Source organism: Schistocerca cancellata, chromosome 10 (genome assembly GCF_023864275.1).
Source record: "Schistocerca cancellata isolate TAMUIC-IGC-003103 chromosome 10, iqSchCanc2.1, whole genome shotgun sequence".
Taxonomy (NCBI): domain Eukaryota; kingdom Metazoa; phylum Arthropoda; class Insecta; order Orthoptera; family Acrididae; genus Schistocerca; species Schistocerca cancellata.
In genome coordinates, this window is record NC_064635.1 from 69,740,588 (window position 1) to 69,764,752 (window position 24,165).

Consider the following 24,165-nt stretch of genomic DNA (forward strand, 5'->3'; position numbering starts at 1 on the left):
CACTGACCAAAGAAACAGCATACCGTAACTATAACTCAATTCTTACAAATAAAGTTCGGTTTGTTCCTTAATCGAACATTTAATTGCTTTGCTTATTGTTATTTTGCCCCAAGTTTGGATACATTTTTAGTGGCGTGAGGTGCAAACAGTGTCTCAGGCTAAAAATCCGTGCAGGATGAACTCCAACCCCTGAAGAGCATCTTAAACTGAACGGATATTTCTGGAAAAAGATTTGCAAGACGTTACACATGAAATCAAGGTGCAGGTGTGCAGTCACGAATATGAGGGTGGCACTTTCCTCAAGAAACACAGTGCAAAGTGGTCTTCCAGTCTGCTAAGAAAGAGGTGCCTTTCTCAGTTCTGTGAAGGACGACTCGTCAATTCCAAATGCGAGTGTGTACCAGGTTCCTTATGGGTATTGGGGCACTTCATGTATTGGTCAAACAACATGAAGTGTTTGTGGCAGATGCACTGGCTTGTTACATCTGGACAAGGCAGCAGTGGCAGAACGGTGGATATATACGTGCCACTCTAGAGACTACAAGGCCACAGAGATTGGATTAGTAGATCACTTAACAAACTGTGATCATGGTTTTAATTTGGACATGACATGAGACCTGGATCTTACTAAAATTAAATCACACAGAAGTTCCCACAGTGTTGCCGTCATCAAAGATACATAAGAGTGCAGACTCAAACATCTGAGTGCTTTCTCAACCACCCATGGGGCCACCAAAACAGAATTTCCATGTGTGCATGACAGAAATTTAATGTGTTATCCAATACACTGTGAAAAGTTGAAAATGCATGCTTATAACTCTCTTGCTTTAAAGGTTCCTGTTTGCTATTTATGCCTACTGGCTGTTGCACTTGTCATACCCACCTCAAACGGATGAAACTGATTTATATGTGTGTCTACTTTGCACTCTTATTTCATCTTGCTGTAAGATCAGCTGAGGGATATGAGACAGCTCTAGAGTGGGTATGGTGAATGTGGAAACAGTTCGAATGGCACTGTGCTACTACTACTAGTACTACGTCATGCCTAAATGGCTGAAGACCAGTACCAAAAACAGCAATAATAGGACAACATTTCTAGCTGTGTGCATCGAACTAGGAAAAAGTTCCTTCATTATCCATACAATTAATGATACATAACAGACATGAGAAAACATGCTTGTGTGAGGTGATACCAAAAGTATGGTCTCAACTTTTTTAAAAAATATAAAGAAGTGTTTATGTACAATAAATTGTGCATAGTTTGAAGCTTGAACATTTTTCCTATTTTTTGACATAATTGCCACTTTGATCGCTGCATTTCTGGAAATGTTACAGCAGTTTTTGCCTATGACATACCAGCCTGCTGCCATGCTACTGTAGAAGCGTCAACCTCATCTTTCCCCTGTGCATTCAAACCAAGTGTTCTTCCAACTTGGGAAACAAGTGGTAGTCACTGGGTGCCAAGTCTGGACTATAGGATGGATGAGTGATTATGTCCCATCCACAACGCCGCAGAAGATCCACAGTTTGACAGGCAATGTGGGGCCAAGCATTGTCGTGGAGAAGGCTTCTGCCCTTTCTCAAAATTCCTCTTCTTCGGTTCTCAATCACCTGTCTGAGTCTTTTTAATGTCTGACAATACCTGTTGGCATTTATTGTTGTCCAGGAGCCGTGAAGTCGACGAACAATATCCGCTTCCAACACCGAGACACAACTGCAACAACTTTACTGGCAGACTGCGTTATTTCGAATTTTCGCAGCTCGGGTGAATCTGAATGTTGCCACTGTCGTGCTTGTTGTTTCATCTCAGGTGTGAAATGGAAAGCCCAGGTTCCATCGACTGAGACTATTGAATCCAAAACAGTGATGTTTTCATCTGGACAGCATTGAAGAAATTGGCAGCAAGCTTCAATGTGCTGCCATTTGTGGTCTTCTGTCAGCATTCTCGGGACCCATCTTGTGCACACCTGAAGTTTCAACACTTTGCTCAAAGTCTGATGAATGGTGCTTCAAGAAATCTCAGGAACAACATTGCAGAACTATACCGCCATCTCAAAGCACAATTTGTTCAACTTCTGTGACAGCCTCTTCGGGAATTGGCGGTCTCCCACTTCTTTCCTCATCACAAATTTCAGTACGGCCAGCTGAAAACTCTCTACACCACTTGTGGACATTTTAGACACCCATTCAAGACTCTTCATACACTACTGACATCTGTCAACGAATGTCGATCGGTTTAATGCCTTTTGCACTAAAAACTGGATAACTGCATGAACTTCACACCTGGCTGTAGTGGCTAACAGGAGCTCTATAAAAACCGGCTGCCAAGCCGAGGCTAAAATCCCCAGCGGATGTGCAATGGTTTCTGTAGAGAAAGGAGGGAGCAAGGAAAAAAACAGTGTGGCCAACAGCCATGCAAACAAGCGGCCCCAGTACTTTGGAGACCTTGCTTCCGGGATTACCCTCATTTAGCAATTTGACCCAGAGCCAAATAGAGAGGGGAAGGTGAGGCTTACGTGTGGTGTGAGCGACCTGTCCTGGAGTGCGGCCAGCAGGTCTTCCGGCAGGGTGGGGGCCGCAGCCAGCAGTGGCAGGCAGCCGGACTCCGCGCAGACGGCGGCCAGTGCGAGGTAGCGGCTCTTGCGGTCCGCGGGCGTCTCCAGCACTGCCCGTCTCACCCTCTCCAGCACGGTAGGCGCCTCTGCAACACCGTCAATCCCACGCTTACTCCTCAGCACCCTCTACTTGACGCAATTCTCTGCATTTGCAATGCAGAAGGGAGAGACTAAGCTGGTCATATTATTTCTCTTATGTCTGTAGTTCAGATATCACCTGTACAAAGCCCTATTTTCTGTTTCCCCTCAGTTAAGTTAAGCATTTTACACTCATTTCAGGTTACAACGGTAAATTCAATTTTATTTTTCATTTTTTGTGAAAACATTGATTCCTTCACAACATAAAAAGAAATAATTTCTCTTGTAAACATGCTATATCTCTTCATTTTATGTATCTATAACAATGACAGGATGATACTCAAACTTGGAAAAAAATCCCTGCGAATTCCAGGCAAGGGGAGGTAGATAATGCCATAAGAAGCCCCTGAGAAATTTAATGGTAGGGGGTGGGGTGGGGGGAGTGTACTTTGAGGATCTCACAACAGTGACTTTTCTTTCCTCTCAGCTGTAGTTCCAAGTGCAGCATTTAAACATCAACATAATTTATATGGACTAATATTCAAATAATTAACTCACTTTAAAATATTAAGTATTTTAAAATTTGTGATTTATAACGCTCCATAAAATTAAATTACAATGTTCAGTTAAAACACAGAATCCCTTGAAATTTTACAGAATTACTGAGATTTCTCTGATTTTTCCAGGTAAAATGCAATTCCCAGCGAATTCCAGGTTTTCCAGAACACTTGCCGCCATGAGCAATGTCTGTGTATGTCGTTAAGTCATTTCCTCTGCAGTTACAATGTCATCTGAGGATGCCATATGGAGACAAAAGCTGGTTCTCTATTATTTAAATAGTTGTGGAAATTGTTCTCAGGCCAGACATCAGATGTCGTCGTGAAATTCACTTGGACAGGGTGCTTATAAATTATTTATACAGAAGTAATCTTTAACTATGACAGAGGTAAGTAACTTACAGAAATGTTTGATACAGCACAGAGCATAGTATATATCTTCAAGAATAAATACTAGAAGGTACAGTCTTGAAACATTAAATGGTATTTTATGGAACCAACAAATTAAAAAGAAAACAAAACAATTATGAGAAACGGATAAGAAGTATGAACAGTTAAATCTCAATTAATGAAAAGACAAATGGCAACTGAGCTGCACTTTTGTAGACAGTGTGCAGTCCAGGCAGAAAATGATCAGAAATGAAGTCATCAGAAAGAAAATGGATGTCACAATTCGAGTTCCTGATTTCTTGGAAGAAACGGAACTCATATGGTGCAGACATCATAGAATGGAAACTACTAGCAATGAAGAAATAGGAAAACCACAGACCACATGGATACAAGACATTAACTAGAAGAAGAAATACAGAAAAAAATTTATGGACACACAGGCACAAATGGAAAATGAAAATTAAATTTGATGTATAATCTTAGGTTACCAGAAAATGTAAATATACTGGAAAACAAAGAATAATAATAATTTACAAAATATCAGGACAGCAGTTCCTTTTCAGTATTATTGTCATCATCTGCCAACCACTGACTGAAAATTAAGTTAAAATTAATATCAAATAAAAACCAATATACATATCATCAAACTATCAGCTTGAATGCTAAACAACAATTGTGTATACTACCTGAAAGTGACTCTGACAAACTAAATGTAGGCAGGCAGGAGTCGGTTGATTATGTTTTTTTGGTTGGCTGCTGTATTTCTTCAATTAATTTAACCTGTAGCCACAGTGCTCAACCAACACTGTCATGGCCAAATGAAGTTACTATCTGCTTCATAGGAGACTAACTGCTTCTCCCTTCATCATCCAAGCTAATGGAACTCATTAATCCTCATTTAATTTAAAAAAGTTATTCCATTAATTTCCCAATTACAATACCAATACCACCGCCACCCCCGCCATCTTAAAATCAGCCACTCACACACAAGCAGAGATTGTGGGTGGGCTGGTAATAGTATTGATAGGGATGGGGAGTATAACATAGATGGTGACCTGGAAAAGATAGCCACTCAGACTGGCAACACGAATGTGCATTTCGTGGAACTGTTTCAGCGTCACCTCATCTTAATACAGCCGTCAGGTGTAATAACATGAGACTTGGAGGTGCGCTGATGACAGAAAGCATGGATCACATTTCAGTGGTGTCGGTGGAGTCTATCAGCAGGACGGGTTTCACTAGACATGGCCTGCACCTCAACAGGTATGGGAAGGGGAGGTTGGCAAAGCTTATAGGTGACAGCATATGTGGGGTTGGTGGGATCACTCATGGGAAAATTCCCGCAGTAGTGGGTGTTAGAGCTGCACCTTTTTTAGATTGAAGTCAGCTGACAGGTAATCCTGCTTAAGGGAAGTCTCTCTAACAAAGGAACCACTTTTGACAAAGCTTAGGTATCCGAGTAATGAGGGAATTAGTATATTTCATCAAAATATACAAGGTATTAGAGATAAAGTTAGTGAACTGCGTATAGATGTTGACTCTGAAATTATTGGTATATCTTAACACTTCTTAAATAAGGAGATAATCCAGAGGCTTCCTTTCCCAGGATACAGGTTGGCTGGCAGCTTTTCGAGGAGCCCTTTGCGGTGTGGGGGAGTAGCCATGTATGTGAAAAACGGCATCCCATTTGAGTCAATTGATGTTTCAAAGTACTGCACTGAAAAGGAGTTTGAATGTTGTGCAGGTGTGGTTAAATTTAACGGAGCTAAACTTCTATCTGTTGTTATTTATAGATCCCCTGACTCCGATTTCACAACATTTTTGCTAAAGCTAGAGGAGGTTCTTGGTTCACTTTATAGGAAATACAAAAAGTTAGTTATATGTGGTGACTTCAATATTAATTGTATAAGTGATTGTGCAAGGAAGAGGATGCTGGTAGATCTCCTTAATTCATATAATCTTATGCAAACCGTATTCTTTCCAATGAGAGTGCAAGGGAACAGTACAACAACCATAGACAACATTTTTGTTCATTCCTCATTACTGTTAGCAAAAAGCTGAATGGCCTTTCAGATCATGATGCACAAATTTTAACTCTAAAAGATTTTTGTGCTGCAACACGTGTTCAATATAGTCATCAGCTGTTTAGGAAAGCTGATCCAGTTGCTGTAGAGACCTTTGTACACCTTATCAAGGAACAAGAGTGGCAAGATGTTTATAGCGCTGATACAATAGACAATAAATATAATGCTTTTCTCAAGACTTTTCTCGTGCTCTTTGAAAGTTGCTTTCCGTTAGAACGTTCAAAACAGGGTACTAGCACAAACAGGCAGCCTGGGTGGCTGACTAGAGGGATAAGAATATCTTGTAGAACAAAGTGGCAATTATATCAAAATGTTAGAAACAGTCAAAATCTAAATGCAGCAGCCCATTACAAACAGTATTGTAAGGTGCTTAAAAATGTTATTAGGAAAGCAAAAAGTATGTGGTATGCAGACAGAATAGCTAAGTCTCAGGATAAAATTAAAACCATATGGTAAGTCGTAAAGGAAGTGGCTGGTCTGCAGAGACAGGTCGAGGATATAGAATCAGTGCGTAGTGGGAATGTCCATGTTACTGATAAGCCGCATATATGTACAGTATTTAATAATCACTTTCTGAATATAGCAGGTGAACTAAATAGAAACCTAGTCCCAACAGGGAATCATATAGCGCTCTTAGAAAAAAGTGTTCAGAGACTGTTACCTGAAATGCTCCTCCATGATACTGACAAGAGGGAGATTGAGTTAATAATTAAATCACTAAAGACCAAGAACTCTCAAGGATATGACGGGGTATCTAACAGAATACTGAAGTATTGTTCTATGTGTGTTAGCCCAGTACTTAGCCATATCTGTAACTTTTCCTTTAGGAGTGGTCAGTTTCCTGACCGATTAAAGTACTCGGTAGTGAAGCCACTTTATAAAAAGGGAGACATTGATAATGTTGACAATTTTAGACCTATTTCTATGCCATCGGTGTTTGCTAAAGTTATCGAGAAGGTTGTATATACAAGGTTACTGGAGCATTTAAATTCACATAATTTGCTGTCAAATGTTCAGTTTGGTTTTAGAGATGGTTTAACAACTGAAAATGCTATATTCTCTTTTCTCTGTGAGGTTTTGGACGGATTAAATACAAGGTTGCGAACGCTAGGTATTTTCTTTGATTTAACGAAGGCTTTTGACTGTGTTGACCACAAAATATTACTGCAGAAGTTGGACCATTATGGAGTAAGGGGAGTAGCATACAACTGGTTCGCCTCTTACGTTAAGAACAGAAAGCAGAAGGTAATTCTCCGCAATATTGAGAGTGGTAATGATGTTCAGTCCCCATGGGGCACTGTTAAGTGGGGCGTTGCCCAAGGGTCGGTGCTGGGGCCACTGCTGTTTCTTATTTATATAAATGATATGCCTTCTAGTATTACAGGTGATTCAAAAATATTTCTGTTTGCTCATGACGCCAGCTTGATAGTGAAGGATAGTGAAGTTCATGAAATAAGTTCGTGGTTTGTGGAAAATAATTTGATGCTAAATCACAGTAAGACTCAGTTTTTACAGTTTCTAACTCACAATTCAACAAGAACCGATATTTTGATCAGACAGAATGGGCATATTATAAGCGAGACGGAACAGTTAAAGTTACTAGGCGTTCAGATAGATAGTAAGCTGTTGTGGAAAGCCCATGTCCAGGATCTTGTTCAGAAATTAAATGCTGCTTTATTTACCATTAGAACAGTATCTGAAATAAGTGACACTTCAACACGAAAAGTAGTCTACTTCGCATATTTTCAGACGCTTATGTCGTACGGTATTATTTTTTGGGGTAATTCTTTAGATTCAAAAAGTGTATTTTTGGCTCAAAAACGGGCTGTTCGAGCTATATGTGGTGTAAGTTCAAGAACCTCTTGTCGACCCCTATTCAATATCTGCGAATTCTGAAATTGCCCTCACAGTATATATTTTCTTTAATGTCGTTTGTTGTTAGCAATATTAGCCTATTCCCAAGAGTTAGCAGCTTTCACTCAGTTAATACTAGGCAGAAATCCAATCTGCATGTGGAATGCACTTCCTTGACTCTTGTGCAGAAAGGAGTGCAGTATTCTGCTGCATCCATTTTCAATAAGCTACCACAAGAACTCAAAAATCTTAGCAGTAGCCCAAACTATTTTAAGTCTAAACTGAAGAGTTTCCTGATGGCTCACTCCTTCTATTCTGTCGAGGAGCTCCTGGAGGAGCTAAAAAATTAAGCAAATTCCAGTGTTACATTGTTGATTTTCTTTATTTAAACTTACGACTTGTCACCTGAATATGTTTTTTTTTAATGTTTCATTTTATCTGTTTCCAATATTGTGTTATAATTTCATGTATTGACTCGTTCCATGACCATGGAGACTTCTCCTTAATTTGGTCCCACGGAACAATAAATAAATAAATAAATTTGTTACAGTAGGAGGCTGCTAAATATTAGATGAATAGGCTGGAATCAAATTGGGTAGAGAAGAAGTATTTGCATGCAAATGTTCGAGTTGCAAGCTCTCCTGAAAAGCAGAGCAGCTCACATAATACTATGCACAGAAAGCTGGTTGAAGGCAGAAATTGATAGCAGTGGGATTTTTGGGGAAAATTTAAATGTATATTGAACGGATAAGCAAATGGGAAATGGAGGTGGTGTGTTTGTCGCAGTAGCCAAGAAACTCAAATCCACTGAGAAAGAAATTGAAGCTGCATGTGAGACTGTTGGGATAGGGGTCAATATCAGGGGTGGGCATAAAAGATAACTGGATTATTCTATCGCCCACCATACTCATCTCCTGAGGTAATTGAAGTCTTTAAAAAAAAAAAAAAAAAAAAAAAAAAAAAGGGAGCGCCCTCAGTTCACTTTTACTAAGTTTCTCAATCTTACTGTAACCATTGGTGGAGATTACTAACACCCAACAATTAATTGGGAAAATTACAGTTTTGTTAGTGGGCATGATAAGACATCTTGTGAACCATTACTAAATGCTTTCTCTGAAAACGACCCAGAATAGATAGTTTGGAACCCCACTCATGATGGAAATATATGGGATCTAATAACAACAAATAGACCTGACCTCATTGAGGAGGTCAACAAGGAAACCAGCATTAGTGAAGATGACACGGATGTGGCAACAGTGATTACCAAAGTACAAGGGACAACTAAATCAAGCAAAGATACACATGTTCAATAAACTACGTAAAAAAATCAGTAGAGTTGTATCTCAATGAGGAATTTGAGACTTTCTGCACAGGGAGGAAAATGTAGGGGACCCATGCCTCAAGTTTAAAAGAATAGTTGACCATGCATCGGACAGACAAGTACACAGTATAACAGGTCATAATGGGAGGGACCCTCCTTGGTATATAGTCACTGTAACGAAACTTGTACAGAAACAGAGATTGCTGCATAATAGGTGTAAAACAAAGCATAGGGATATGGATGGAGAAATGCTAAATGAAACACGTTTGGCTGTCAAGAGCGCAATGTGTGAAGTCTTCAGTGACTACCATCGCAGAATATTGTCAAACGATCTTTCACAAAACCCAAAGAAGTTCTGGTCACTTGTAAAGGCTGTTGGTGGCACCAAAGTTAGGGTCCAGTTCCCAGCAAATAAGACAGGAACTGAAAGTAATGATAGCAAAATAAAAGTTGAAATGCTTAATTCTGTTTTCAAATGTTCCTTTACAAAGGAATGCCAAGCAGCAGTGCCACAACTTAATCCTCGTGGCATCGAAAAGATGAGTGAAATAAGTATTAGTGTCAGCACTGTTGAAAAACAGCTGAAATCATTAAAACTGAACAAGGCTCCAGGGCCCGATGGAATCCCTATTGGACTCTATACAGAATTTGTGGCTGAATTAACCCCTCTTTTGACTACAATCTACTGTAGATCTATCAAACAAAAGACTGCCCAGTTCTTGGAAAAAAGCACAGATCACACACATCTACAAGAAGGGTAGTAAAAGTGATCCACAAAAATACTGTCCAATATTCTTGACACTGATTCGTTGTAGAATCTTAAGACAGATTCTGAGCTCAAACTTAATGAAGTATCTCCAACAGACTGTCCTCCATGCCAACCAGCAAGGATTCCAAAAACATCAATCATGTGAAACTGAATTCACACTTTTCTCATGACATACTGAATGCTTTGGATCAAGGCAGGCAGGTAGATGCAGTATTTCTTCATTTCTAAAAAGTGTTTGACTTCGTTTCACACCTATGCTTATTATGAAAAATTTGATCATGTGAGGTATCAAGTGAAATTTGTGACCGAACTAAGGACTTTTTTTAGTGGGGAGGATGCATCGTGTTATCTTGGATGGTGAGTCACTGTGCCCCAGGGAAGTCTGTTGGGATCCCTGCTGTTCATGTTGTATTTTAAGAGTAACCTGAGGCTTTTTGCAGATGATGCAGCCATCTATAATGATGTACTGTCTGAAGGAAGCTGCATAAATATTCAGTCACATCTTGATAAGATTTCAAAGTGGTGCAAAGATTGGCAACTTGCTTTAAATGTTCAAAAATGTAGAACTGTGAACTTCACTAAATGAAAAAAGATAGTATCCTATGACCATAATATCAATGAGTCATTGTTGGAATGGGCCAACCCATGCAAATACTCGAGTGTAATACTTTGTAGGGATATGAAATTGAATGATCACACAGGTTGTCATGGGCAAAGCAGATGGTAGACTGCAGTTAACTGGTAGAATACTGGGGAAGTTCAATCAGTCTACAAAGTAAATTACTTACAAATCACTCATATGACCAGTTCTAGAGTGCAGGGAGTGTCAAAAACAACTTCACAAATTTGGAATGATATAGAAATATACTGAGATAACTTGAAGAATTGGTAGATGTGAAATTTTGTACCAAACATCATCAAGCATGCGTTTCTGGATGAGGTATCGAATATATTGCTCCCCCCCCCTACTTATACCTCCTGAGGAGATCACGAATGTAAAATCAGAGAGATTTGAGCGTGCACGGAGGCTTTCCGGCAGTCGTTCTTCCCGCGAACCATACGCGAATGGAACAGGAAAAGGAGGTAATGACAGAGGTATGTAAAGTGCCCTCCGCCACACACCGTTGGGTGGCTTGTGGAGTATAAATGTATATGTAGATGTAGAAGTTTCGTTCACATGGTGCATCGGTACCACATTCCACAACCAGGAGCACCAGTGCAGTGCACAGTTAAAATGGCTACTTTCACTGGTGCGGAGCATGCTCGTTGTGTGTTTTGGTTTTGTGAAATGAACTCTGCAATAACTGATCAATGAAGGTGACCGAGATTAGACAGTTTACTACCAGCAAGATGATTCACCACCTCATTTCCTAATGGAAGTTCAAGGTTCCCTCACTAATCGTTTCCCAGGTCTGTGGATTGGTCGTGAAGGGCCAATAAAATGGTCATCTCACTCCCCAGACTTGACACCACTGAATTCCTTTGTCTTGGGTTTCACTGAAGACAATGCTTATGTTCCCTACCAAACAATTCAGAAAACACAAAAAATCTAATTTACGCTGCTGTTACACCAGATTTTCTGCAACGAGTGTGGGAAGTTATTGATTACCAGTGGGATGTTGCCACATCACAAATGGTAGTCACATCAAACCAAAATGACACTTGACACATTTGCGTGAAACCTGAGGTTGTTTGCTACAAAATGACATATCTACTGATTCTGTAAAATATTTCAATAAATTTCTATATCATTCAGAAGTTGTAAAGGCCTTTTTGACTCTGCCTGTACTGATCAAATGTGTGGGACCTAGAACTAACAGAGGGTATTGAACATATACAGAGAAGGGCAGCACAAATGGTCAAAGATTTGTTTGATCTGTGGGAGAGTGCTACAAAGATATTGACTCATGAAGGTATACATAAAGTATCCTGAGAAAGTCTACTAACAAAGTTTTGAGAACAGACTTTAAATGACAACTCTAAGTATCATTCACATAGGGATAATGAGGATAAGATTAGAAGGATAAAATTAGAATAATCACAACATCCACAGACGCATTCACCCCGTGCTCCATACATGAATGGAATGAGAAGAAACCCTAATAACTGGTACGATTGGGCTTTCCATCTGCCATGTACTTCACAGTGTGGATGTAGATGTAGACTAAAAGAAGTGATCATATTATAAAACACATCCTGAAGCACCAAGGAATTACTTGTAGGAAACACTGCAACCAGCCACTTTTGTTTTTACCTCAAATGATTTTATTATACCGTTACTAGTTTTGGACATGAATCAGTTGCAAGTTTTATATCTGTGTCCTAAAATACAATAAAGTTTTTGTGATGGCATATTTTTACTCTTGTATATGCTGTATACATGGTACTTACTTCAAGAAAAGCCCTCCTTTACATATTACGAGGAGGTTCAATTTTCTGTTACGGTGAATGCAGATCAATGAACTGACCTGAACAGAAAATGGCAGATACATTTGTTTATTTCGGCCGCTGATCTTATGTACTAAAGAACATGATATGTGTACAGAAATGGTAGATTTCTGGAGTTGCTGCAAAGATACTTCCACACAGTACACCTAATTTTATCCGGTCAGACATTTAATTATTTAGCTCTGAAAGATTCTAATAATGGCCAATGGAGAATATTTCTCTCTGTAAATTAATTGATATTTCTAGCATTTCAATTATCGGAGTTGTATGAAATGTTGTAGGTAGATTTGGTTTTTAAATTCTAGTTGACTATCTGGTATGCAATCAGGTTTACAAACACATTCATAATAAACATGACTGCATACTGAATGGTCAACTACAATTTTAAAAAACACAAATCTATCTCCAAAATTCTATACAACTGCTATAATCAGAAACTATAGAAACAATAATTAATTAACAGAGAGAAAATTCTTCACTCACCATTACCATCATCTTTCAAACCTAAACAATTAAATATCTAACTGTATAAAACTAACTGTACTATAAAACAAGTATCTTTGCAGTGTGTGTCATATCTGTATACGCATCATGTTCTTTGACACATCAAATCAGCACCCAATGTAAACAATGTATCTGTCATCATCTATTTAGTTCAGTTCATTGATCAGCATGGATTGTAAAATAAAATCAAACCTTTATCTTACAATATGTAAAATAGGCCTTTTCAAGAAGTAAGTAAAATGTATAGAGCATACATAAGTGCAAAACTAAGTAAACAGAACACGTTTTTATGTTTTAGGACACACATGTAAAATTTGCAAAGAAGGCAATGCCACCACACGATGATGAGCTCAGGCGTGAAACTAGTAATGGCACAATAAAATCATTTCAAAATAACTTGTGGCTGGTTGCAGTTGGCTTCCTACAGAGGCTTAACTACGGAAAGCAGGTTCAAATGCACACAGGCTTCAGCAGTTATTCAGAGATGAAGGATCTCGCACAGGATAGACTAGGGCGGAGAAGTGCATCACACCAGTCTTCGGACTGAAGACCGAGACTACAAGAACAGTGCTTTCAGACGTGGTCGGGCAGACCTGGTGCAGTGGCAGCTGCCTGTACGAGGCTGTGGAGGGCGAGGCGCGCGGCGTGGCGCACGCTGTCTGCACAGTGCTCCAGGTGCGTCCAGAGGAAATCCAGAAGAGGCAGGGGTCTGTCCGGCCCCGCCGGCTCCCCCGGGACCAGGCCCGCCAGGGCCTGTGTGACCGCGTCAGGTGCCACGTCGGCGTGATGCCGCAGCTGCCGGCACAGGAGCTGCACCGTGCGAGCCCCCGCCAGCACCACTGCGGAGTCCGAAGGGGCTCTGCAAATGAGTGCTCACTGTTTCATCTTGTCACAATGAAAATGTAAATCTTAACTATTCTACTTTAAGAGGGTGGATAAAATACAAAGGAACTGTATTAACAAAAATATTTCTTCTTTACAATTAATTCAAATTTGCTGTCCTTCCCCTTCCACTCATATCATCCATAATTTTATATCTGTAGAAGGCTTTTGACACCATTCTTCACTCGTGACTTTTAGTTAAATTGCGTGCCTATGGAGTGTTCTCTGAGTTGTGTGGCTGGATTTGTGATTTCCTGTCAGAAAGATCACTGTTCGTAATAACTGATGAAAAGTTATTGAGTCAAATAGAAGTATATCTGATGTTTGCCAAAGAAGTGTTAGGGGCCTGCTGTTGTCCCTGATCTACGTAAACAATGTAGGAGAAAATCTGAGCAGCCCTCTTAGACGGTTGGCATACGATGCTGCCATTTACATTCACGTAAAGTCTCCGATGATCAAAACAAATCCCAAAATGATTTAGACAAGCTATCTGTATGATACAAAAAGTGGCAATTGACAGTGAATCATGAAAAGTGTGAAGTCACCCATATGAGCACTAAAAAGAATTCGCTAAATTTTAGCTACAAGATAAATCATACAAATTTAAAGGCTGTAGCCTCAACCAAACACTTAGAGATTATGATTACGAATAACTAAAATTGGAATGGTAACACAGCTAATATTGTGGGGAAAGAACACTAAAGACTATGAATAATTGGCAGAACACTTAGAAAATATAACAGGTCTAGTAAAGAGACTGTTTCTACTATGCTTGTTCACCAGCTCTGTAGTGTTACTGCACAGTGTGTGATCCACATCAGCCAGGACTGACAGAAGACATTCAAAATAGGGGAGAGAGTGCCAAGGATATGATACACAAATTGGTGTGACAGTCATTGAAAAATGGCATTTTTCGTTGCAGCAGGACCTTCTTGTGAATTTCTATCACCAACCTTCTCCTCAGAGTGTGATAACATTTTGTTGTCGCCCATCTACATAAGGAGAAATGATCATCATAATAAAATAAGAGAAACTGGAGCTCGCACAGAAAGATTTAAGTGTTCTTTTTTCTCGTGCACTGTTCAAGAGTAGAGAAATATCTTATGGGTGGTGCAATAAACCCTCTGCCAGGCACTTAACTGTGAATTGCAGAGTAATCTCACAGACACAGATTAGATGTGGATTTGGATCTTATCAATCTGCTTCTACCACAGTCAAACTAGTATTTTCACACGTTTTTCAAAGAAAGTATGAGGAAGCAATCTGAAGTAATCACACAAATTGTAGCACTTCTCCTTGAGCTATAAAGTGTCATCTACCGGGTACGAAACAAATGTGCGGAAGTGACGAGTCTGACCCATATCGTGCAAATATTGTGTGTGGCCACCTCAGAGGGTTCACAATTTGGGAGATTTCAATTTTGGGAAATTACCCATATGTATTATTGGTGGTCTGTCAGTAGTGGTTTATCTTGTAGTGAAGTCGAAGTAGATACTCAGTGCGAATTGGTATGGGTGGAGGTTATACTTAACAGCCGAACTAACTTAATAATTGGCTCCTTCTACCGACCCCCAGACTCCGATGATACAGTTACTGAACAGTTCAGAGAAAATTTGAGTCTCGTAACAAATAAATACCCCACTCATACGGTTATAGTTGGTGGGGAATTCAACCTTCCCTCGATATGTTGGAAAAAATACTAGTTCAAAACCGGTGGTAGGCAGAAAACATCTTCCGAGATTGTCCTAAATGCTTTCTCCGAAAATTATTTCGAGCAGTTAGTCCACGAACCCACACAAATTGTAAATGGTCGCGAAAACACACTTGACCTCTTAGCCACAAACAATCCAGAGCTAATAGAGAGCATCATGACTGATACAGGGATTAGTGATCACAAGGTCGTTGTAGCTAGGCTCAATACCGTTTCTTCCAAATCCACCAGAAATAAACGCAAAATAATTTTATTTAAAAAAGCGGATAAAGCGTCACTAGAAGCCTTCCTAAGAGACAATCTCCATTCCTTCCGAACTAACTATACAAATGTAGACGAGATGTGGCTCAAATTCAAAGATATAGTAGCAACAGCAATTGAGAGATTCATACCTCATAAACTGGTAAGAGATGGAACTGATCCCCCATGGTACACAAAACAGGTCCGAACGCTGTTGCAGAGGCAACGGAAAAAGCATGCAAAGTTCAGAAGAACGCGAAATCCCGAAGATTGGCTAAAATTTACAGACGCGCGTAATTTGGCATGGACTTCAATGCGAGATGCCTTTAATAGGTTCCACAACGAAACATTGTCTCGAAATTTGGTAGAAAATCCGACGAAATTCTGGTCGTATGTAAAGTACACAAGTGGCAAGACGCAGTCAATACCTTCGCTACGCAGTGCCGATGGTACTGTTACCGACGACTGTGCCGCTAAAGCAGAGTTATTGAACGCAGTTTTCCGAAATTCCTTCACCAGGGAAGACGAATGGAATATTCCAGAATTTGAAACACGAACAGCTGCTAGCATGAGTTTCTTAGAAGTAGATACCTTAGGGGTTGCGAAGCAACTCAAATCGCTTGATACGGGCAAGTCTTCAGGTCCAGACTGTATACCGATTAGGTTCCTTTCAGATTATGCTGATACAATAGCTCCCTACTTAGCAATCATATACAACCGCTCGCTCACCGATAGATCTGCACCTACAGATTGGAAAATTCCGCAGGTCACACCAGTGTTTAAGAAGGGTAGTAGGAGTAATCCATCGAACTACAGACCTATATCATTCACGTCGGTTTGCAGTAGGGTTTTGGAGCATATACTGTATTCAAACATTATGAATCACCTCGAAGGTAACGATCTATTGATATGTAATCAGCATGGTTTCAGAAAACATCGTTCTTGTGCAACACAGCTAGCTCTTTACTCACACGAAGTAATGGCCGCTATCGACAGAGGATCTCAAGTTGATTCCGTATTTCTGGATTTCCGGAAAGCTTTTGACACCGTTCCTCACAAGCGACTTCTAATCAAGCTGCGGGCCTATGGGGTATCGTCTCAGTTGTGCGACTGGATTCGTGATTTCCTGTCAGGAAGGTCGCAGTTCGTAGTAATAGACGGCAAATCATCGAGTAAAACTGAAATGATATCAGGTGTTCCCCGGGAAGCGTCCTGGGACATCTGCTGTTCCTGATCTATATAAATGACCTGGGTGACAATCTGAGCAGTTCTCTTAGGTTGTTCGCAGATGATGCTGTAATTTACTGTCTAGTAAGGTCATCCGAAGACCAGTATCAGTTGCAAAGCAATTTAGAAAAGATAGCTATATGGTGTGGCAGGTGGCAGTTGACACTAAATAACGAAAAGTGTGAGGTGATCCACATGAGTTCCAAAAGAAATCCGTTGGAATTCGATTACTCGATAAATAGTACAATTCTCAAGGCTGTCAATTCAACTAAGTATCTGGGTGTTAAAATCACGAACAACTTCAGTTGGAAAGACCACATAGATAATATTGTGGGGAAGGCGAGCCAAAGGTTGCGTTTCATTGGCAGGACACTTAGAAGATGCAACAAGTCCACTAAAGAGACAGCTTACACTACACTCGTTCGTCCTCTGTTAGAATATTATGCTGCGCGGTGTGGGATCCTTACCAGGTGGGATTGACGGAGGACATCGAAAGGGTGCAAGAAAGGGCAGCTCGTTTTGTATTATCACGTAATAGGGGAGAGAGTGTGGCAGATATGATACGTGAGTTGGGATGGAAGTCATTAAAGCAAAGACGTTTTTCGTCGCGGCGAGATCTATTTACGAAATTTCAGTCACCAACTTTCTCTTCCGAATGCGAAAATATTTTGTTGGCAATAAAAGAAGTATCTTTCAAGTGTGTGTCATATCTGTACATGCATCATGTTCTTTGGCACATCAAATCAGCACCCAATGTAAACAATGTATCTGGCATCATCTATTAGTTCAGTTCATTGATCAGCATGGATTGTAAAATAAAATCAAACCTTTATCTTACAATATGTAAAATAGGCCTTTTCAAGAAGTAAGTAAAATGTATAGAGCATACGTAAGTGCAAAACTAAGTAAACAGAACACTTTTTTATGTTTTAGGATACACATGTAAAATTTACAAAGAAGTCAATGCCACCACACGATGATGAGCTCAGGCGTGAAACTAGTGGGTGGCCAAATAAGCATTTGATGTTCTGTTTCAAGAGAATTCTGCTGATTTTGGCAGAGACGGATCAGTGTACGGCCGATATGCCACCTCTTCCATCTCTACTTGTTCTTCTTTTGGGACCTCTGGTGAAGTGCCTTCTGAATATCTCTGAAAGAGCATCTATTTTTACAGAACACCTATTGTACGGGTTCTATTTCTACCACCAAGCTGTTGGGATCTGGAAGGGGCTGTGCTCAATGGACTAGAGTTTTGAGCACACTGTTCTTTTGTGCCAGATGATGGCAACTATTAGCTTGTAGATTAAACTGGTGTAGTACGATTGTGGTACATGCTATGAACAAAGGTGCCATCTGACTTCCTCTTGACTGGCACAGCCAGGAATAGTAGTAGTCCACCCTTCTCCAGTTCTGTGGTGAATTTTGTATTAGGATGGTGTGAATTCAGATTTTTCAGGAAATCACTGAGCTTCTCCCTGCTATGGGGCCAAAAGACAAAGTGTCATCTACATTCGTAAAAACACATTTGGGTTGATTATGTGGCTGGTGTAAGCGCCTTCTCTTCATATCTTTCCATAAAAAGGTTGACCAACACTGCTGATAGAGAGCTGCCAATTCTTCTGTTTGCATGTAAAATTGACTCCCATACAGGAAGTATGTTGACATGAGTATGCACTTAAACAAGACCAGGAGAGCTCCATCACTCATTTCCCCAATGAGACAGAGGGAGACATTCAGTGGAACCTGGGTGACCAGGGACATCATGTTGAAACTGAACATAATGTCAGGGTCTATGATGTACGGTTGTCTAAGATGTAAGAAGTCCTCCAAGATCAGAATGTGGTAGTCACGTTTTCCCACATGAGTTGAAAGCATATTCTTCAGGAACATAGCTGTGAGGTAGGTAGCCATGCCAGTGTTCCTGACAATCGGTCATAGAGGTATCCCATCCTTGTGAACTTTACCAGCAGAATGGCTGACACTTAGGAAACTCTGGAAATATGACAGCATTGTGGCGATTTCAGCAGACAAGGGGGAATCCACAAGGCAGATTATGAGAAAAAGGTGTGAAAACTTCTGGAGGATCCGGCATATAGAACAGTAGGGAGTGACCCCATGGACAAACCAGACAAAAACACCAGGGCTCTTCTGAAGGAGAAGGGTCTTCCTCAAAAGCTCACAAAGAAGCTTCGGTCAAAAACGCCAGTGCCAGCCAGACTGTATGGACTGCCCAAAGTTTACAAGGATCAGGTATCTCCATGACTGTCAGCAAGACTGGTAGCTACCTACTCTACAGCTATGTACCTCAAAAAATGTGCTTTCACCAAATGTGTACATGTGTACACTATATATGGAACTCTGAGGACTTAATATGTCCTACACAGCCATACATCACAGATCCTGATATTATGATCACTTTTGACGTGGTGTCCCTGTTCACTCAGGTTCCACTGAGTGAATTCCTTGGTCTTACAGAAGAAAAATTTGATGGGGCAGATAATGGGAAATTGTCGTAAAGGAATGCTTCAAGATCAGCTTTTGACACCATTCCTCACAAGTGACTTCTAACTAAATTGGATGCTTATGGAGTATTGTCTCGATTGTGGGACTAGATTTGTTATTTCCTGTTAGAAAAGTCACAGTTCATAATAACTGATGGAATGTTGTTGAGTAAAACAGAAGTAATATCTGGTATTGCCCAAGGAAGTGTTATAGGCCCTGTGTTGCTCCTAATATACATAAATAATTTAGGAGACAATCTGAGCAGTCCTCTTAGATTGTTTGCAGATGATGCTGTCATTTACCACCATATACTGTGATCAGATGATCAAAAGGAATTGTAAAACGATTTAGAAAAGACATTTTTATGGTGCGAAACGTGGCAACTGACTCTAAATCATGAAAAGTATGAAGTCATACATGTGAGCACTAAAAAGAATCCACTATGTTTCTGTTACATGATAAATCACACAAATCTATAGGCAGTAAACTCAACTAACTGCTTACAGACTACAATTACAAATAACTTAAACTGGAACAATCACACACATAATGTTGTGGGAAAGGCAAACCAAAAACGGTCACTTCTTGGCAGAACACTTAGAAAATGTACCACGTCTACTAAATAGACCCCGTAAACTAACCTTGTCCGCCTTCTTCTAGAGTACTGCAGTTCAGCCGCATCAGTTGGAATTGATGCAGGACATCGAAAAAATTCAAAGAAGGTGTGAAAGCCTACATTGTATGATCAAAGAAGGGCAGCTCATTTTGTGTTATCCTGAAATAGGAGGGAGAGTGCCACGGATATGACAAACGAATTAGGGTGGCAGTCATAAAAACAATGGCGTTTTTCACTGTGGCACGCCACGGATATGACAAACGAATTAGGGTGGCAGTCATAAAAACAATGGCGTTTTTCACTGTGGCACGGCCTTCTCATAAAATTTCAATAACCACCTTTGTCCTCAGAGTGTGAAAGTATTTTCTTGGTGCCCCCTACATAGGGAGGAATGATCACCATAATAAAATAAGAGAAATCAGAGCTTGCATGGAAAGATTTAAGTGTTCATTTTTCCCGCATGTCATTCAAGAGTGGAACAGCAAAGAAGTAGCTTAAAGGTGGCCATGCACTTAATCATGAATTGCAGAGTGATCATGCAAATGTAGACGCAGATGAAGAGGATGGCTAAGTTGGGTGCAGATAGTGGCTGGAGCACCAGTTAGCTATAAACGTAGAAAAAGGTAAGTTAATTGCAGATGAGAAGGAAAAACAAATCTGTAATGTTCAGACACAGCATTAATAGTGTCCTGCTTGATACAATCACGTCATTTAACTATCTGGGTGTAACACTGCAAAGCGATATGAAACGGAAAGAGCATATGAGTACTGAGGTAGGGAAGGCAAATGGACAACTTCAAGTTATTGGGAGAATTTTAGGAAAGAGTGGTTCACTTGTAAAGGAGACTGAATATAGAACACTGGTGTGACCTATTCTTGACTACTGCTCAATTGTTCGGAATCCGTACCAGGTCCGATTAGAGGAACACATGAAAGCAATTCATAGGTGGGATGCTAGATTTGTTACTAGTAGGTTTGAGTAACACGCAAGTGTTATAGACATGCTTCAAGAACTCAAATGGGAATCCCCGGAGGGAAAGTGACATTCTTTTTGAGGAACACTATTGAGAAAACTTATAGAACCGGTACTTGAAGCCGACTATGGAACAGTTCTACTGTCTCCAACATACACTGAGTGTAAGGACCACAAAGATGAGATATGAAAAATTTGGGCTCATATGAGACATATACACAGTTGTTTTTGCCTCGCTCTATTTCTGAGTGGAACAGAAAAGGAAATGACTAGTAGTGTTACAGGGCACAGGGGCACCGTCCACCACTTACCATACTACAGAGTATCTATGCAGATGTAGAGGTAAATGTGTTATTACTCTTAGTTTCATGTACTGACTTGTCCCATGACCAGGAAGACATGCTCTTCAATTTGATCCCCTGGAACATGACATATAAAATATAAAAGTCATCTGTGATACCTCACAGCCTCTGAAGTGTTGTGTGTCAAATTACAACTTGTTGAACTTCCTGCTTGTCATTCAGCGACCTCAGAACCCGACAAAGTTAAACTTTACGGAGTACCCAGCTGTTCCAGATAGCTGACTGAAAACTTCCCTAAACTGACTGAAAACTTCCTTACATATGTCAGGTTTCTGACAGATTTCTAGGCAGAACTGAGCCCCAAATTCAAACACAGCCTTGAAATGCCAGTGCAGGTGCACTGGCACACACAGTGCTGGTGCAGGGCAGAGAGGCAGGCGGGGGGGAGTGGGGGGGGGGGGGGGGGGGGGAGTGGGTGTGAGGCACGGTGGACCACTTTCCCAACACACTCATTTCCTTTCGTAACTGTTTACAATGATTTTTCACATAGGACCACAAAAAGATTCTTTCCCCCAAGTGCGGTAATAAATGACAATGATTTGCAGCAGAATCATAGCTGTTACTCATGACAACTTCTGTCATGGCAAGTAGTGTGGCAGCTGAGTGCCCATTGCAACTGGCGACTGGCACTGGATGTGAGGATGACGATGCACGCTGCAACCCCATCCCCCACCCTCCCCACCCTGTGACACCTACCACAGAAGCTTGAACTCATCACACATCTAGTGGGTGGATAATTCAGAAAGGTTGTTCGTATTTCACAATCTTTACGCTATGTGATAATTTTCTGTTTTAAGTACGTCTATTACAAAAACAAAGATGTTCTTATTGCTAATATGAGTAAAAAGTTGATTTACGTGAATTTATTTGTTCACTTGTGTGAGTAACAACACAGTTTTTACACACTGGTGTTACTGTAAGATAACACAGTTTTCATATGAAACTTACTGCTCTGTCACAATCGTTCGTGTTCCTCAGCCTTTTTTTTTTTTTTTTAATTTATTTTATTACCAGTATGTGTGCACGAATGTTAACCTATACAGAAGATAAACAGTAGCTTTATTAGTAAGCAGAAGCTTTTTCAAAGTAGTAACTTTGCTGGAAATTTACTAGGTTACATTTAGTTGGTGTATCACAAATAGTACAATGATAGTTCATTGTTAATGGACGTACAGGTACAGTTTCTAGATGTTTCTCAACTTGTTCAACACGCTTGAAAGTTCTGCTTTATTCATTGGATCTACAGAACACGACGAATGAATGACTCAAATTTACCGTCTTCTCTTTAGCAGAGTCCCCACTGTATGCTGATGGCAACAGCTGTGGTTACTGTCAGTACAAAAGATTTGTAGTAACATCATTAAAAATGCCTCCCTTTCTTTCACTGTACTAATGAAAACAGGAAAAGCAAGCTTTATAACAAATCATTTCTGTTATTAATTGCTGGAGTGCTAATCAAATCTCAGATATTTTGTGCTGGTACTCTTAATATACTAACCAGAAGGTTACTACTCAAACTGTCCTGCTAAGTACATTTCTACACAGAACAGAATCAGGCATGAGTCACAGAATTCTTTGCCTTACCATTTGTTGTTCCACATTCACAATAAAACAGTCTTCTTTCACAGAAGGATAGCAGCCGACAGTAGTGCTCCCACCTGTGGCTGTGGTGCAGTCACACCATAAGACACTGGTAATGCACGCGCACATCTACAGTTATGTGTGCACTCCACAGGCCAGCTTACCGTATGTGCTGAAAGGTACTTCTGTTGCCACTATCTTTCACCCCTTCCATGTTCCGTTAACAAATGCTGCATCAGCAGACCGACTGTCTTTCAGCTTCCAAATGAGCGCCGATTTCTTTGATTTTCTTGTCGTTCTCATTTCGTGACACATATGTGGGAAGTAATAGGTTGCCACATTCTTTTTGGAAGTACACTTTTGCAATTCTGTCAGTTAACATATCCATGAGCATCACGACTCTGTCGCACCTTCTGTCACTGGAGTTTGTCAGGCTTCTTCGTAAGGCTTTAACTCGTACAATCCCATGATGAAACGCACGCCTCTTCATTAGGTTTTCTCTGTCTCTACTGTTAATGCAAACACTCCCAGGATGCTGAGGAACACTGAAGAACTGACATTATCTGATCAAATATTCCATTTTATTGTGCGCTCTTAAACTGTCTTAAATTGCGTCGAATGAATGTTCATTTGACTGAAAAAGACATCAAGCCTTTACTTGCAGTATGTTAACGCACATATTTTGTTAGTGAACCCAAGACAATGAAATAAATCTTTGTTGATGTCCAGACAATGAGGCTGTGAATGCTGTCAGAAATAGGATTTAACAGAAGAGAAAGATACTGTTTCTGTAGTGACTCCCCAGAATTTATAAAATAAGTGGAACAGAGCCTATTTGAGGCAGTAGTTGCTATAATGGTTGAGAGTGCTAGCTGATCACTACTTTGACTATTTCCATTGACTAATTAAATCTTAAAAGTCAGTGGTCTGCATAAAAAGAGATTCAGTAACTTATAAGTGGCTTCAGATGTAGTATTGGTGCTACTGACAACATAAAACACTATCAAAACAATGCAAAATGTAACACTGCTGCTTATCCTTCACGTGTGTAAACTGCGTACTATATAGTGATTTAAGGACACTATTTTCTAAATTTATTATTTACCTCATGAAAGGATATATGCTTTCTTGGACAAACTACTTAAACAAATGTTCTTTTATGTTGGTTCATAAAATAATTGCACAGCTAACTATAGTGGCTGTAGTGGAGGAATCGGAGTGGCTGGTGTTGCTAGTATATGCCAACATTCTATTGCTTGTGATAAACTGTGATATGTGTATTACCTTGGTGACATTGACTCTAAAAGTTTCAAACATATTCAAGAATTGAAGCCCTGAGGTGATGGTGTAGTGCAGAAATTTGAGTGTATTGGACATATACAGAAATGAATGGGGCGAATACCTCAGCAACTGAAAGCTTTGTGCAAAAAACAAAAACTCAGTGATGGTAA

At 40.1% G+C, this 24,165-nt stretch overlaps 1 protein-coding gene across 1 annotated transcript in view; it reads right to left on the minus strand.

Moving 5' to 3' along the window:
* LOC126106118 (thyroid adenoma-associated protein homolog) overlaps positions 1-24,165 on the minus strand; it is a 230,947-nt gene that overhangs the window by 154,240 nt on the left and 52,542 nt on the right. The window contains 2 exon segments of the mRNA XM_049912364.1: positions 2,517-2,701; positions 13,214-13,479. Coding sequence (XP_049768321.1) covers positions 2,517-2,701; positions 13,214-13,479 — 451 coding nt within the window.